Source organism: Enhydra lutris, unplaced genomic scaffold (genome assembly GCF_002288905.1).
Source record: "Enhydra lutris kenyoni isolate GAN:26980312 unplaced genomic scaffold, ASM228890v2 scaffoldscaffold39, whole genome shotgun sequence".
NCBI classification, from domain to species: Eukaryota; Metazoa; Chordata; class Mammalia; order Carnivora; family Mustelidae; genus Enhydra; species Enhydra lutris.
This window is the reverse complement of record NW_019154123.1, coordinates 19377700-19393546: the sequence shown is the minus strand read 5'-3', so window position 1 is coordinate 19393546 and position 15847 is coordinate 19377700. Positions and strand designations below refer to the sequence as shown.

General features: G+C 34.2%; 1 protein-coding gene across 1 annotated transcript in view; it reads left to right on the top strand.

The window, feature by feature from the left end:
- LOC111154994 (stromal antigen 1) overlaps window positions 1–15847 on the top strand; it is a 432305-nt gene that overhangs the window by 162742 nt on the left and 253716 nt on the right. Inside the window, exon 4 of the mRNA XM_022514974.1 lies at window positions 2451–2615. Coding sequence (XP_022370682.1) covers window positions 2451–2615 — 165 coding nt within the window. The remainder of the gene's footprint in view (window positions 1–2450; window positions 2616–15847) is intronic.

Here is a 15847-nt window from a genome sequence, read left to right as displayed (position 1 = left end):
TTAGTTAAGTGTAACACCCAGTGCTCATCACAGCACATAAATAGTTCTGTTACTGCTATACATGTATACTAGTGGGTGTCAGGTTTGTCACTGTTGGGTTGTGACCATATGGATTAGTAAGGGGGACGATGCATTCATATGGTAATGGTTAGAGTTGGAGATAACTAGTATGAACTTATCTTAATATGGATAATAAATTGTTACATGCAGCAGTACTTACACTCAGTATCAAGGAGCAAAACCAAGTGCCCAGATCTTCATCTTTAATATCATTCTTCAGTAAAAGGAACCAGAGCTCCTTGGAGTATTGGCTAGTTCCAAAAATTGAGGAAGGGAGCATACAAGATAAGCCTGCAGAATATTGTGCTGCCAGAAGGTAACCAGTAAGACCCACACATACACACACACAGATGGAAATATGTGAAATGGATGCAGGAGCCAACTAAAAGATCTCCCTACGGCCAGAGCTGAAACAGGTTGAAGAACAGAACTGTGTTGAATTATAACTCAAAGTATAAAATAAGTTTGGATGAGTCCACATTAGTTTAAGTGATCGAATTGAGAACAGATAAATCTCCCTTACTAAAAAATTCTAGATATGTGTAAATACTCCCCCATGAAAGAGGTGGAGAATAACACCCCACCCCATAAATGTGTAGTGGGATGTATGTAGTGTCTTTCTTCCAGAAATACAGAATGGAAAGGGGTGGAAAAGTAACTTTACAGTTGAGAAACATGACAGACACCACTTCAGTCAACTGATTAAGGTCAGCATCCTCAGTGATAAATCATGTTGATAGTGTATACCTTTGATACAAGGTGGAAAAAAAGTAAAACTTTATCTCTTACATCTTCCTCTCCAAACCCTTAATCCCAGTGTAGTGATAAGAAAAACCCATCAGACAAAACCCAGTTGAGAAACATTCTATAAAACACTAGGCCAGAAATCCTCACAACAGTCAGGGTCACCAGAAAGCCTGTCAAAGCCAAGAGGAGTTTAGAGGCACATGACATAAATGTAATAGGGTGTCCTGAATGGGGTCCTGGAACAGAAAATGGCCATTAGGCAAAGCTAAGAAAATCTGAATTAAGTGGGGACTTTTTGTTAATCTCTCAATATCGGTTCACTAACTGTAGCAAATGTACCATACAAATGGTAAGGAGTTAATAATAGGGTAAGTGAATGTGATATATATGGGAATTTTCTGTACTGTCTTCACAGTTTTTTGGTAAATCTAGAACTGTTCTAAAAATAATTTACTTAAAAATAAATAGTTTATTACATAGTAATCTACACACAGAAATGATTGTAAGATTGTTAACCAAGAAGAGTTGAAAAAGTACTATGAAGAACAGAAGAATAGAAAGTGAAGGGAACAGGTGCAATAAGTTGGGAGGGAAGCCCCTACATACCATATTTTGTAGTATTCCTCCCATGCCCTTTAGTTAAAAAGCTGAACACTGTAGCAGATAACAAAAAAGTTTACAGGTCCGGCTCCAGGATCATAATGTGGGACAAACAAGGGTAGATGTGAAGATGAGGAATAAATTGAGAAGTAGATAACTGAAACAGACTATTTTGATGGTAAATCCCTTAAAAGAGAGTATAAAGATTAAGAAGAAAAGATACTGAGTAGAGCCCTAAGGTAATTCTAACAGGTAAGAAATACAGGGAAGGGAAAAGATATCTGAAAGGAAAGGATGAAATCATGTGGCCTATTGATAGGGTTTCAAAACATGTCTATTACATTTAGCAACACTATTTTCATTGGTAAGTTTGGTAAAGCAGTAACTGTGATGAGTTTATATATGAATGAAATTTATGTGAATAATAATAGTGACTCGTAGGCGATTCTGTCAAATTATCCTTGGCTCAAGGGTTAGACATAGATAAGGTGGTAGCTGGTGTTGACTTTTTAAAAAAAATTGGGGACATGGGCTGGGATGTTAATTGAAGAATGTAAATTCCATCAGAGGCAAGAATGTTTGTTTATTGTTAGTATTTTTAGTACCTAGAACAGTCTTAAATATGTTCAACATATATTGGTTGCATGACTGGATAAAAAAAAATACTCGAGGACTTCTATAGAGAGAGAAGTTGAATATGCAACATTTCCAAGTAATGCTTTATTGAATAAGGTTTCTGAGGGAATAGTATCAGGAAGGTATAAGATGGAGATGTCAAAGGGGACATGGTTAAAATATTCAGAATTTGCATTATTGTTGTGCAAAACATTTTTTTTAAATTTTCATGTCTTATATAAATTACACTTTGCTGTTTGCAGTTATTACTGAAAACAAATTGTAAAGCTTCCTTTGCTCAGAAATTACACCTCTTAACCTGTAGTAGTGCTAAGTACTTTCCACAGGATGAAACGTAATTGTGGTATTCTGCATAAAGCAAAGTGTACCTATATTTAATTTAATTTTTTCCTCATCTTTTTATTCAGTCTACAAATAAGAAACCTCGAAAATCTCCAGGAGAGAAGAGTAGAATTGAAGCTACCATTAGAGGAACGGGCCGTGGAAGAGCAAATGGGCACCCTCAACAGAATGGTGAAGGGGAGCCTGTCACACTATTTGAAGTGGTGAAATTGGGGAAAAGTGCAATGCAGGTAAATTTTAAGTGTTTTTATCTTATTTATAAAGCAGTACTGTCAGTAATCTATGTGGAACCTATTAAGTGGTATTTATATATTTTTGCTGATTGTATAATGAAGTTTATCTTTAAATATTTTCTTTGTTTTACTTAGTTGCATCAGGAAAGACATTTTGTTTAATGGTAAAATGCACTTTAGATTACAGCATACTGAGTTAAATGACTTGTATATAAATAATAGCTGCCTGAGAGAATTTTTATTGCCTTACTATATATTTTTAGAATCTGACTTACTCTAAGTAACATATGTGTACTGAAGAATATTTCAAAGAAGAAAGGGTATAAAAAAAGGATTCTTAAGTAGTGAATTAGGAATAACCACAATTAATATTCATGGTTATTTGGTGTGTGTATGTGATCTTTTATAACCTTCCTATTCTTTCTTCTCTCACCTCATTCACTTAACAAACATTATTAAATATTCTGTAAGAGCATATAATTATTGGCTTCTTACTAATTGGCTATAAGGATAAATCACAGTTATTTTACTGTTCTTTTAGTGTATCTTTTCATTTTTTCACTGTTAGAGTTTATTCATTATTCGTGTTTACCTCTTTACCTTTTCTTTTTTTCTTTTTTTTTTTTTTCCATTTTAAAACACTAGAGTTAGGGGCACTTCAGTGACTCAGTTGGTAAGTGTCTGCCTTCACTTCAGGTGGTGATGCCAGTGTCCTGGGATCGAGCCCCGCTTCGCTTCTCCCTCACCAGCTCTCCCTGGTTGTGTTTTCTGTCTCTTACTATCTCTATCTATCAAATTTAAAAAATAATATCTTTAAAAAAAAATACACTAGGGCAAAATTTTTTGGTGAAAGGGTATTTCTTAACTTTGTGATACATAAATATATTACTCTCCAAAAAATTTCACTAATCTATCTTTCACTAGAAGTGTGCCTAGCAACTGGATACTTTATAGTTAGGAATCAATTGATAATATATTGAAAAATGAAAAATTGAAAAATGATAATATATTGAAAAATAATATATTGAAAAATATATTGACATTTATTTATTTATGATTGATTGATTTATTTATTGGGTGGGGGACGATCAGAGGGAGAGTGAGAGAGAAATCCAAGCAGACTCCACACTGATCATGTAGCCCGGCTCAGCTCTTGATCTCACAGTTCTGAGATCACCACCTGAGCTGAAACCAAGAATTGGAGGCTCAACAGACTGCATCACCCAGGCACCCCTGTAATTTATTATTCTAATATGCATTTCTTTGATCACCAATGATTGATAAAAGTCAGATATTTGCATTCTCTATTTATTTGCTCATTTTTGATAGTTCCTTTTTAGTTTCTTTAAAATTAAGGTAATTTATGAAACAGGTTTACTTTTAGAAATTTTCATTTTTTAACCTGTATTTCCTTTTGCATTTCTTAAGGGAGTTCAGCTTTTACTGATTTTTTTGTATGTTAACAGATTGATAGGTTCAGGGATCTTGGAATTTGTGTGGGAGGAGAGGTGGGGCAGTGTGATGATGCCAATGGTAAAAGAAATAGAAATTTCCAATTATTTGAAGCAGTGGACAGACTGTAAGTTACATAAATATGATTTTAAAATAATGACCCTTAGCCACAAAGCTTGATAGTTTCCTTATTATACTTTAGTAGAAAAATTGTTACCAAGTTATAAGTATCTTATTTTTGAGGTCTACTTTATGGTTTTTCACATTTAAGTGGAAACAAGCAGAAAATTGAAGAAAATTTATGTTTTACTATTATTTTATTATATTTTTAAAGGATTTATTTATTTTAGAGAGAGAGAAAGAGAGCATGCTAGTGTGAGCCCAGGGAGGGACAGAGGAAGAGAATCTTCAAGCAGACTGCCTATTGAGTGCACAGCCAGATATGGGGCTTGATCCCAGGATCCTGAGATCATGACCTGGTCTGAAACCAAGGGTCAGACACTTAACCAACTGAGCCACTCAGGAACCCCAAGGAAATTTATTTTTATGTATAAATTTAAACTTTGCATTTCAGTACTTTGCTTTCATTTTTTTCATGTAAAATTTTTTTGTAAGATATTTGTGTATATAAAAATAATTTTAATGTATACTGTATTAAAGCTCAATCCAGCTTTTTATTTTTTTTAAATATTTTATTTATTTATTTGACAGAGGGAGAGAGATCACAAATAGGCAGAGATGCAAGCAGAGAGAGGGGGAAGCAGGCTCCCTGCATAGCAGAGAGCCTGATGTGGGACTTGATCCCAGGACTCTGAGATCATGACCTGAGCTGAAGGCAGAGGCTTTAACCCACTGTGCCACCCAGGCACCCTCAATCCAGCTTTTTAAAAATATGAAAAATATCTTTAATATGAACAAAATCTAGTATAGTATTTGAAACAAAACAGTGACTAATAGAAGTTTTTTCTTTTTCATCCACTGTATTCTCTATTCTTCATTCAGATTAGTCTTCCCGAATGCTATTTCATACTATCACTCCTTGCTTAAATTCTTTGGGATCCACATTTTGTGAAAGGTTAAAATAAGTAGTTCAGCCCCTAGTGCTTTCCGTTATTTGGTTTTAATCCACCTTTTCAACTTTTTCTCTCTATTCTTCTGCTTTTCTCAATTCTTGTGTCCCAAACATTTTCTACTTCACTATAATTTTTTGTTAGTCATGTTACATTTTTGTTTCCTACCTATATTCACATCTACAAACTTCTGTATATATATATATTTCATTGAGCATTCTATTATGGGCATTTTTCCTGTTACATTACCTTATTGTTTCGTAACATGTCTGGGCCATAACTTATTTATATAGTTTTTACTTGGGCTCCTTTGTTCCTTAAAGAAGTAAGATATAAACTACACTACTAAAACTAGTTTACTATTCATGTAAACTAGATTAGTTTTATTCTATTAAAAATAGCACTTCTTTGAATATTCAGATATCCATCTAAAATATGTATGTGGGAATGATTTTGTAACATAAATTCTTGAAAATAGTTGCTGAGTAAAGGGAATGCATGTTTAAAAAAATTGGTGTTTCTTTTATTGAAGGTGGCACACTAATGTCACTGTTTATTACCTCCTCATTTCAAAAATAAAGTAATAATAAAATATTAAAAAGAGAATACAGGCAGTGAGTTTAAAAACTAAACCTTTCTGTGTTTAAAGTCTAAGATAATCTACAGTGATGATGAGGATTGGGTTTAGCATAGAGAAGCGGGTACTTGTAGGCAAGAGTTTGCTTCTTGTATGTTAAAAGGACTAAAACTGGGCGCCTGGGTGGCTTGGTCATTAAACATCTGCCTTTGGCTCTGGTCATGATCCCAGGGTCCTGGGATCGAGTCTCACATTGGGCTCCCTGGTCGGCAGGAGGTCTGCTTCTCCCTGTCCCACTCTCCCTACTTGTGTTCCCTCTCTCTCTCTGTCAAATAAATAAATAAATAAATAAATATTTTTAAAAAGGCTAAAACTGCTTCATGAAACATAGAGGAAGAGAGTCAGGCTTATACCTACATGAAGCCAGGGCCTAACATTAGTCTCCATGCTTGTAAAGGAGACTGAAGAAAGCCACTGATCACTGCTGCATTGGCTAAAGCTTATGTTTAGGGTGATCATATATCTCCGGTTACATTTGAGACTCCCAGTTTATGCTTTCTTTAAATGTAGTTATTAATAGAGACTCTGTTAATACCCAAGAGGGTCCTTGTTTGGATAATAACTTAATCTAAAACCTCATTTATGGGAAATCAAGGGCTGAGGAAAGGGAGAAGACAGACATAGTTCTTAAAACCAGGACCTGAATTGAGATGTCTTCTTAACTAAGTTGGTGACTGGGTCTATAAAAATTCAAAATATTATCTTAGAGCAAGAAGTTCTAAACCTGCATTATATGATCTAGTTCTACAATGGAGTGACAAGATATGCAGAGATAATCACAAAACTTTAGACGGGGAGGGATGAATAATAAATAGCATATTTAAGGTGCCAGAGAGATGAAAGAATAAATTGTATCTGGTACCAAAAAGGGGGATAAATTTAATAAATTTGTTTTACCAAGGGAAAGAAACTATAGTAGATGTCATCAAAGGGAGAATTTAAGACTTGACATTCATTAGGCATTCATTTAGAATGTAGTCCAGAGAAATAAAGAAGTAATTATGAAAGAGCAATTGCATGAGTTTGGTATGGATTGAAGGGTTCCAAAATATGTCAGAGGAAGATATCAAGGGGAATAGAAGAAACATTGTTTTGAAGAGATAATTTTGGAAAAATTTCTCAGGCATATTTCCTCAGATCCCAAGTTTGTTCTCAGAAGTGAGCAGATAAGTAAAAATAATTACCTAGGTTTTAATAGTACAGTATAACTGTAGAACATGGGAAGATTAAAAGAAAATCTTAAAATATTTCATCAAGGAATACTTGATCCTATTGTCTGACCATAGTGATAGTTGAAATGATGTTGAAATACACAAAATAAATTCCTCTTCTGAATTATACTTAAAAGTATCAAAAGGTCCTTTAATGATGTGATAAAGAGGAAATACACAGGGTTGATATGTGAATGTTAGTGAAAGTATTGTTAGTAAAAATACTGGGGCTAGCTAAAGCACTACTTGGATAAATACACAGTCTTAAATATATTAGTATTAGCAAAAGCAGTAGAAACTAGAAAAAGAGCAACCTAAATTAATTAGGAAGAAAGAACAGTAATTAGGAAGAAAGGGATAATTAAAGTAGAAATGGAAATTACAAAGAGAAAGAAATTGTAGAAAAGGTCAGCTAAATAAAAATATTAGTGATTGGGGGTCAATACATTTTTAAGACCTAGAGGTTTTTATCTGGATAAAGGAGGTTTACTATCCAAGGATAGTTTACTATTAACAAATATTTTACTATAATATACCAGATAGTCATGTTATGGTATGGGGAAAACCTATCCTTATCTGAAATTATGTGTAGTGTTTAGAAAAGTCATTTGATAGAGTTTAGGTGATAATTGTGATGAACAGTACTCTTGGTGAATTAGGAACAAGTGGGAAGTTCTTTCGTTTGGTAAGGAAGATAACAAAATTATCCACATTTACAGAATATATAATTATCTTTGTGGAATTTTCAGGATATAAACTATTAGAACCAATAAAAGTGTTCTGCAAAATTCCTAGAGAGAAAATAGACATTAAAAGAAAAATCAACCTTAAAAAAAATGATCAGCCCTCTGTATAGCAGTAATAGTCTATTAGAACAATGTAATAGGAGATAAGAGCCCATTCAAATAAAGTGCTAAAGATGAAATAATAAAACTTTGGCTGTAACACTGTAAAATACTGTGTCTCACTCATCAGAGTGAATAACATTAAAATGGTGGATGAAGGGCACCTGGGAGGCTTAGTGGGTTAAAGCCTCTGCCTTCAGCTCAGGTCATGATCTCAGGTTCCTGGAATGGAGCCCTGCATTGGGCTCTCTGCTCAGTGGGGAACATGCTTTCCCCCTCCCCCTCTGCCTGCTTCTCTGCCTACTTGTGATCTCTCTGTCAAATAAACAAATAAAATCTTCAAAAAAAATTGGTGTATGATACTAAGTCAGTAAGACTGTAGGGTGCCAACTATTGGGAGTACAAATCTGTTCTAACCCCTTCAGAAAAAAAATTTGGCAGTATTAAGAAAAATTGAATGACCTGTTCATTTTTCATTCATTTGGAAAATATTTAATGAATGCTACATTGTAAAAGTGACCTTCGTTCTTTTTTTCTTCGTTGTTTTTCTTTCTTTCTTTCTTTCTTTCTTTCTTTCTTTCTTTCTTTCTTTCTTTCTTTTTTTTACTGAGAATACTTTGAAGAAAAGCAATTCAGTTCCTAGATGTAACCTCTAGAGAAATTTTCGTGTATATAAAGGAGGCAAATACAATAATTTTTATATCTGTTTTGTTTATAATAGCAACAAAATAAAGAAGAGCCTAAATGTGTATGAATAAGATAATTGATAAATGTGGTATATTAAAACATTTAAATTTTCTGTAGTGATTGAAATTGCATGAACTAGAGCTTTAGATACTACTATGAGTATATTTCAGGAATGCAGTTTAAAGGACAAAGCAAGCTTCAGAAAGATACATAATACATTGTACCACTTATATAAAGTATAAATACATAAGATAACTTGAAATCAAGTTTATGATATTGTTTACTTAGAGAATGGGATCAGAGAGGGGTATGTGGGGTACGACAATGAAAACTGAAAAAGAAGCAAAAAGAAACAAGTTTGGTTGTAAAATATTAAGTGTTGTTGAAGCTGGGTGCCCTTTACCTTGTCTGTCTTGTTTAGTTTATTATCTGAAGTAGAGATAGATAGGTGTTTGTGAAATGCTTCCCCAAACGAAGTCTTTAGTCAGTATGTTTGGGAAATGACTACATCCCTTCCCATTTGGAAAGGTACAAAATGTGAAGGCTTTGATAAGGTTTGTATTAAAGAACCTGATTTCTTGTTTATTGAGCATCCCATAAACCGTTGATTCCTACAACTATTTATGGCTTTCTGTCTTGTCTTTTCTCCCTATCAGAATTGTAAAGAATCCGTTCACTAGCTAAAATAGGTGCTTATGCATCTCCTATAATCAGAGGCTTTATATTCAGAGCTAAAACCACAATTCTGTCCTCATGGAATATAGTCTCATGGGAAACAGATGTTGTAGAATACTTTAGTAAGAAGATATACAGGGTGGTTTGAAAACATGAAAAATTCACTTAGGCCTGTCTAGAGAACAGGGTCATGGAAGGCTTGCTGAATAGATAAAACTTGAACTGAGACTTGAAAGATGAGTGGGAATTAGCTAGGCAGCAGTGAAGCATTTCTTACTGTGGAAACAAGACATATAAAGATGAGATTATACCTTTTACTGTAGAGGGCATATGATACTGTAGTAAAAACAGAGCTCAGAGAAAGGTTATGTTTTGAACATTGAGTGTTCTGATAGGGAAGAAAGACAAAAAGAGCCATAAATAATTGTGGGATGTTTAATAAAAGAAATCAGGTTCTTTAATACAAATCTTATCAAAGGCTTCACATTTTCTCTCTCTTGAAAGGAGAAGGGATATAGTCATTTTATAAACATATTGACTACAGAAGACCTTTTTGTGAAATTGATGGCATTTTAGAAAGAAAAGATGAGTATTAGTATTGGATGAGTATTAGATGAGTATTAATTAGCATTTTTAGAACTACTTTTCTGATGCAGTTTAGATAATAATTTGGAGGTTGTAATGATTTGGAATCAGACTTCTTTCACTGATTCAGTTTTTTACTGATCCAATTAGGAAGAAACACATGTTTAAATTTATAGAGTATCAGGATGAAGAGGAAGTGACAGAGTCTACAAATACTAAGGCTATGAAGTGATTCTGAAAGATAAGAGGAAGGAATCTAAGCTCATTGCTAGTTTGACTTGCTGATGTTCACCAAAAGAAAATTTTGCATGAGCATTGGTGTTGGAGGATGGATATGGAAATAATTTGGTTTGGACGTTTTGACTTTTAGATACATGACACTGAATACATGTTGAATTTTGGAACATTCATGTTATTTACTTAATCTAACTGTTATTTATTGTTGTAGTTATGGGCTTAGTAAGCATTTAAATGAACTAATCAATGGCATTTGAATTTTGTACCCTCAGGTATCGACTGAAAAAGTTGGATTATAGTTTATTCATTCAAAAATTCATTAAAGCCTATTGTTTCAGGCATTGGGTTAGGTGTGAGAGATGTAGATGAACTGAACTTCCCTGATCCCTTGCATTCATAGACTATCTAATCATGGGAGGGAAAGGAAAACCTCGATAGTGATCAAATAATCTGTTAATATGCCATCACAAACCAATGATTAATACTAATTGTCTTAGTATGCTACTACTAATAATAAGTTCTGTGAATAGAAATTGGAATTAGAGCATAAATGAGGTATATCTAATGACAGAATTTAGTCTTATGTTGGCTTTTGACAGGTGACTCTGAAGGGAAAACTGGTTTTGTCTTTTTAATATGATTGGAAAAAGATACAGGTATCTTAGAGGATAGGATAGTCTGTGATGAGTCATTCTCTCTCCTTTAGAGAGGAAGCTTTGTTCTTTTGTAAAGAAAACTTGAACTTTTAAAGGACATTGATTTCTTCTAGTCCCTAGCTTACAAATGGGGTTGTTGCCAAATCTCAACATGTAAAATACAGAGGAATTCTTCCTCAAGATTTAGCTGGGTGCATTTTACTCTGTGACTACAGCAAAGAAAGTGAAAAAGCACCTGTGACTTTATTTAAATCTCACCTGTTAACTTGTGTTTGAACTCATATTATGACTTGTCAGAAATTACATACATTAATTACTAAGTCACTGATAAAATGGATAAAAGTGTTTCATAATAACATTTGAATTTCTACATGTTCATTGCAAAGCTTAAAAGGTTTACTAAGTATTAAAATGACTGAAAAATATCTAAGAAGTATGAGTAATTGTGAAAATTCTAAGGAGATATTAGGGGAAAGAACAAGTATATCATTGACTGAAATGAATATGACAAAGATAGCCAGAAAATAGGAAATAATACAATGAAGATGAGGAGTGTGGAGTAAAACTTTACAGAATTGAGCAGATATAAATACTTGAGTAGAATTAATCAACATATGAGTGTAATGCAAGAAATATGTCTTTATAGCTGCACCCACTACAGTGTAAGATTTTGGGTGTACAGGATTTAAAATCATATAAGAAAACACTAAAACATTTATTCTGATTTTTAACATAATGAAAAATTTAAATTTAACACACATCTAAATTAAGTTTAGCTAAAGTAGACGACTAAATAGTAGGTGTTTAAACAAGACTGAAGTTTATTTCTCCTAAAATATCATAGATCATGTAATCTTTTCCATGGTGATAGGCAGTTGTCAAATAATTGAAATTGTTAATTTTTTAACAGTCAAAATGTACATAATCACAGCTTCAACAGCTGTGTATTTCATTATCACTCAGAAATGAATTTTGTACATGAAAAGGAAGAAGCTGCAGGCAGCACAGTTGTAGACACTCATCCATGCAGCAGACAGAGCTTGGGTCCTTTCAAAGCCCTATGAGTATCTTTCTATCCTGCCAGTTCTCATTCCTCTGTTCTGACCCTGGTGGGGAGTCTGGACTAATGGTGACAGTCAGTCACATATATTTCACATGTCCCGTGAATGAGTTGATCATTTAGGGGTGGGGGTGGAAGTGGAGGAGCGCTACTGGTGCCAGGCACTGTGCTCTCGAGGTGAACACTCCATTCTGGAGCTCTTAGTTCCTAAGAAAGGCATGTATGAGTGGCCACAAGAGTGGCTAGAGCCTGGTAATACCTAGCCAAGTGTATGTTTGTTGACATTGATAACCTGTACAACCCCAGATGTGACAGAAATGGTGGTTGAAGGCCCACTGGTACAACCAAATGTTCTTGTGCTGGTGGATGAACCTGATGGGCATCCATGATTTGGAAAATGAAGACCTGATCTACAGTACAACACTCTTGTTGTAAAAGCATCACTACCAAGATGCCTTTGCTTTTTAAAATCGGACTGGGAAGCTGAACTGTAGTGGCTCTTTTGTGACTGTGACTTGATAATATTCCATGTACAGGCTGGTGGTACACTATAGGCAGCTAACTCTCTATATTAAGCAATAGTAGAACACTTCTTGGAAGATCCTTGATTCTAGCTCTGCCTATTTTAAAAGGGGGGTTAGGGATGAATTACTCTCCCAGGATGATAGCCTTCCCAGTATGCACTTCCGTGTAGGTCATCCCCTGCTGGTAATTTTTACATGGATAAGAAATCCACTCCCACCCACCATGGACATTTAACAACTAGCCCCAGTGTTGTCATTGTGGTGGTCCTAGTGGTCATTGTTGATAACATTGAAATCCTGGTGATCACGATCAGTAAGAAGAAGGGGAAGGATTCAAGGAATTGAATGGATTTCCTTGGAAATCAAGGAATCAAGGATTGGGGAGTTAAATATATAGTCCAGCATAGGTCCCCTTTGGGGGTAGGTAAGAGGATAAGACTCAGGACCACTTCATGCTAAAACATGATTCTTGGCCCAAGGCAGGTACTCCTCTACTATTCTTCCCTCTCCCGGTCTCCTCCATCTGAAGAGTTGTGGTCCCAGGACCATCTCTCTTTCTGCCTTTATGTCCCCTCCTCTTTTGAAGTATTATTCTGACGTTCCTTTTTCTTCTTGGTCCAGAGAAATGTAATCTGACTCTAAAGGTAGACACAAGAGGTTTTTATTGAATGGTATCTTTATGTTTAAAATAAAAAGCTAAGATGATATCCAGGATCATTTAAAAATGATAATACCTTTTGAAGGCTTAAATGAAATTAGGTGAGGAAGAGTGTGTTCCCTTTTTGAGTTTAAGTTACTTTTATTGGCTATATCTCATTACAGCGGAAAGATTAACAGCTTAATCCTGAACTATCTACTAGTTCATTGTAGCCTTATTGGTGAGCAGAAAATAAGGCTTTGTTTGGACTTGCATGATAGCCATATTACTCTCTGTTACACCATCACCAAATGTGCTTCTCGCTTAAAGGGAATCTTATTTTAGTGCCCTAAACACCTTTTTTCTTCTTTTAGAACAGACTATCCAGAAACTGTTAGTGTTTATTTTTTACCTCACCCTTATTATAGTTGATACTAGTAATATCTTATTATGTAAAAATGTTTGTACATGTTTGGTCTTTGGCAATTTGGGGGACTTTCTTAATATAACATTTAATGGAATTTAATAAAATATGAAGAAAACATAAGGCAAAAGAAAGAGTTGAATTTGTGTCAGATTACCCCCCCCCAAGTTAAACAGCTTGGTTTATTTTGATCCTCAAGGAGGATGTACATAAGAAGCAGGTAAAATAAATAGAACTTTACAAATACTAATTGAATGAAAGAGATAGTTATATCAGTCAAGGTATCATCAAACCAAGGCACATACCTTAGAATTGTATCTTAATTTGATCTTTAGAAATGTTCAGATTTTATAGCCATGATTTTTGGTAGAAATGATTATATTTTATACAGTAATCATTGTTGATCCCTTTTAGTGATTTAGCTGAATTACCTTTAAACTCCTTTACGTCTCATCATATGCATATTTTAAATTGAGATTAGGAACTGGTCCAGGATATTTCACAGTCAGCTTAGTGCCTAATTTGAGAAGAGTAAGGAAGTTCTAAACATAAACTTCATTTCTCCCATTTTTTTGTGTTTGATTATATAGTATTTGAATTATTAAGTTTTTTAAAAACACTTTAACCCTGATTTCTTCCACTTTCTTAAAATGAAAAGTAATATATAGAATATACAGAATGTTTTAGGACAGAAGATATAAACCGCTCATTTTATTGCAGAGTTATTTGAAAATCCTCAAATGATAGGTTAGTATTTACTTAGAAGTGGGTTTTGGGCTTTCTTTGTTTGAGGTTTTTACATAATTTCAGTGTCTCTCTGAAATTAACTTTGTGGATGTTTTTTAACCTGTTCTCAAAAATTCTAGCAACTACATAGAGTAGCTATAAAAATTAAATTTCAAATACAGTGGCTTATCATGATAGACATTAATTTCTTATTGTCTAACCAATCTGTACCAGAATTAGTGGTACCTATCTTCCCTTCATATGATTCAGGGATCATGCTCCTTCCATTATCTGATCCTTTTTTCCTCTAGAGCCTCAGTGTTGTTTGCATTCAGTGGGTGGAAGGGGAGAGAGAATGGAGCAGTACCTACTTCTTAGAAGCTTTTGACTCCTTTGTTTACATTCCATTGATGGGAATTTACTGCATACTGAGGTGATCTGGGTAATGTAGTCTATGGCTGGGTATTTGCTTTCCCATTTTAGTACATACTGTGAAAAGGAGAACACAGATTTGCATGGCACAGTTACTTTTAGATAATTAGAGCAAAGATATGTGGTACGTATTTTAATTTTTTCAGAAGACAGTACACAATAAAAGCTGCTGGTTAGTACTAGGATAAGAGCATTGACTGCCTAAAACTGTAGTCTTCAAGGAAGCTAGGAACTCAGGAATTTTCACAGTCTCTATTCAGTTATATCCAGAGGTAACTACTATTTTTCACATGTTTAGCTTTAGGAAAAATACATTGCTGTATTGTTCCAGTCCTTGTTGATGTCAAGCTGTGGCTTTAACTTGGGTGTTTCAGATATTACTAATTTTCTTCGTGATACCCTCTAATCTTCCAAAGGCATCATCCAGTTATATCATCTTTTATACAGATGTTCAAGGGCTGATCAAGTAAGTAAAGATATGACTGTTACTATCTGTATGTATGTGTTTGATTATATATATCAACATAATAGTTTTATGAAGTCATTTTTAGGAAAAATGGCCTTTATGTACATACTTGTATATATTTGTGTTACTGTTTATAACTGTTTAAATACATGTAATTTGGTGTTTTCTACTAGTTTTATTACCTTTATTTACCACCATTACCATAAATTTGGATTGACTGTGGTTGTACAATTTCTTACTCTGTATCCTAACTTTAATCATATGTAAAGCAGAATCCTTTCCCCCATGACCAAAAAAAATTTTTAATTTCTTTTCAAACTGCTGAAGAAAATTATGTACATGTTGATATAATTCTTTACTTGATAGGCTTTGGTCCTAAGTCTTTGAGATAGGAGGACAGAGGAGATTTGTTTCCCTCTGGTGAGGACCTTTGATCCTCGTACAGGATTTCTTAACCTAGAGTCAGTGCTAGAATTTTTGGCAGGCATGAATATAAATGAGGAGAGTTGTGAACGATTTGGAATTGATTTTAAAGAAATAAGAGGATGCCAATCTAGGATATTTAAAAGGATTGTTAATGACATTGAAGACTAAATTTGTAGCAGTATCACTTCATGTATCTGTTGATTTTCCTTCTGGAGCTCTGTAACGAAATATTAGGAATACAAATTTACTGTTCAGTAAACAGAACAAAAACATAAGCTGTGATTGGTGTAGGGAACTGTTTTTCAGTAGTTATAGTCCTTTGAGGTTCTGAATTAGTTGAAGCAAGACAAAGAGTGATCTGGCATGGATAATCTTAGAAAATATTTGTGGATGTTTTGCTGTTTTCAGCATAATTAGGTAGGATATGAATGTCTCTTCACTGGCTGCAGAAAGGACTCACCCTAACATACTTCAAGAAA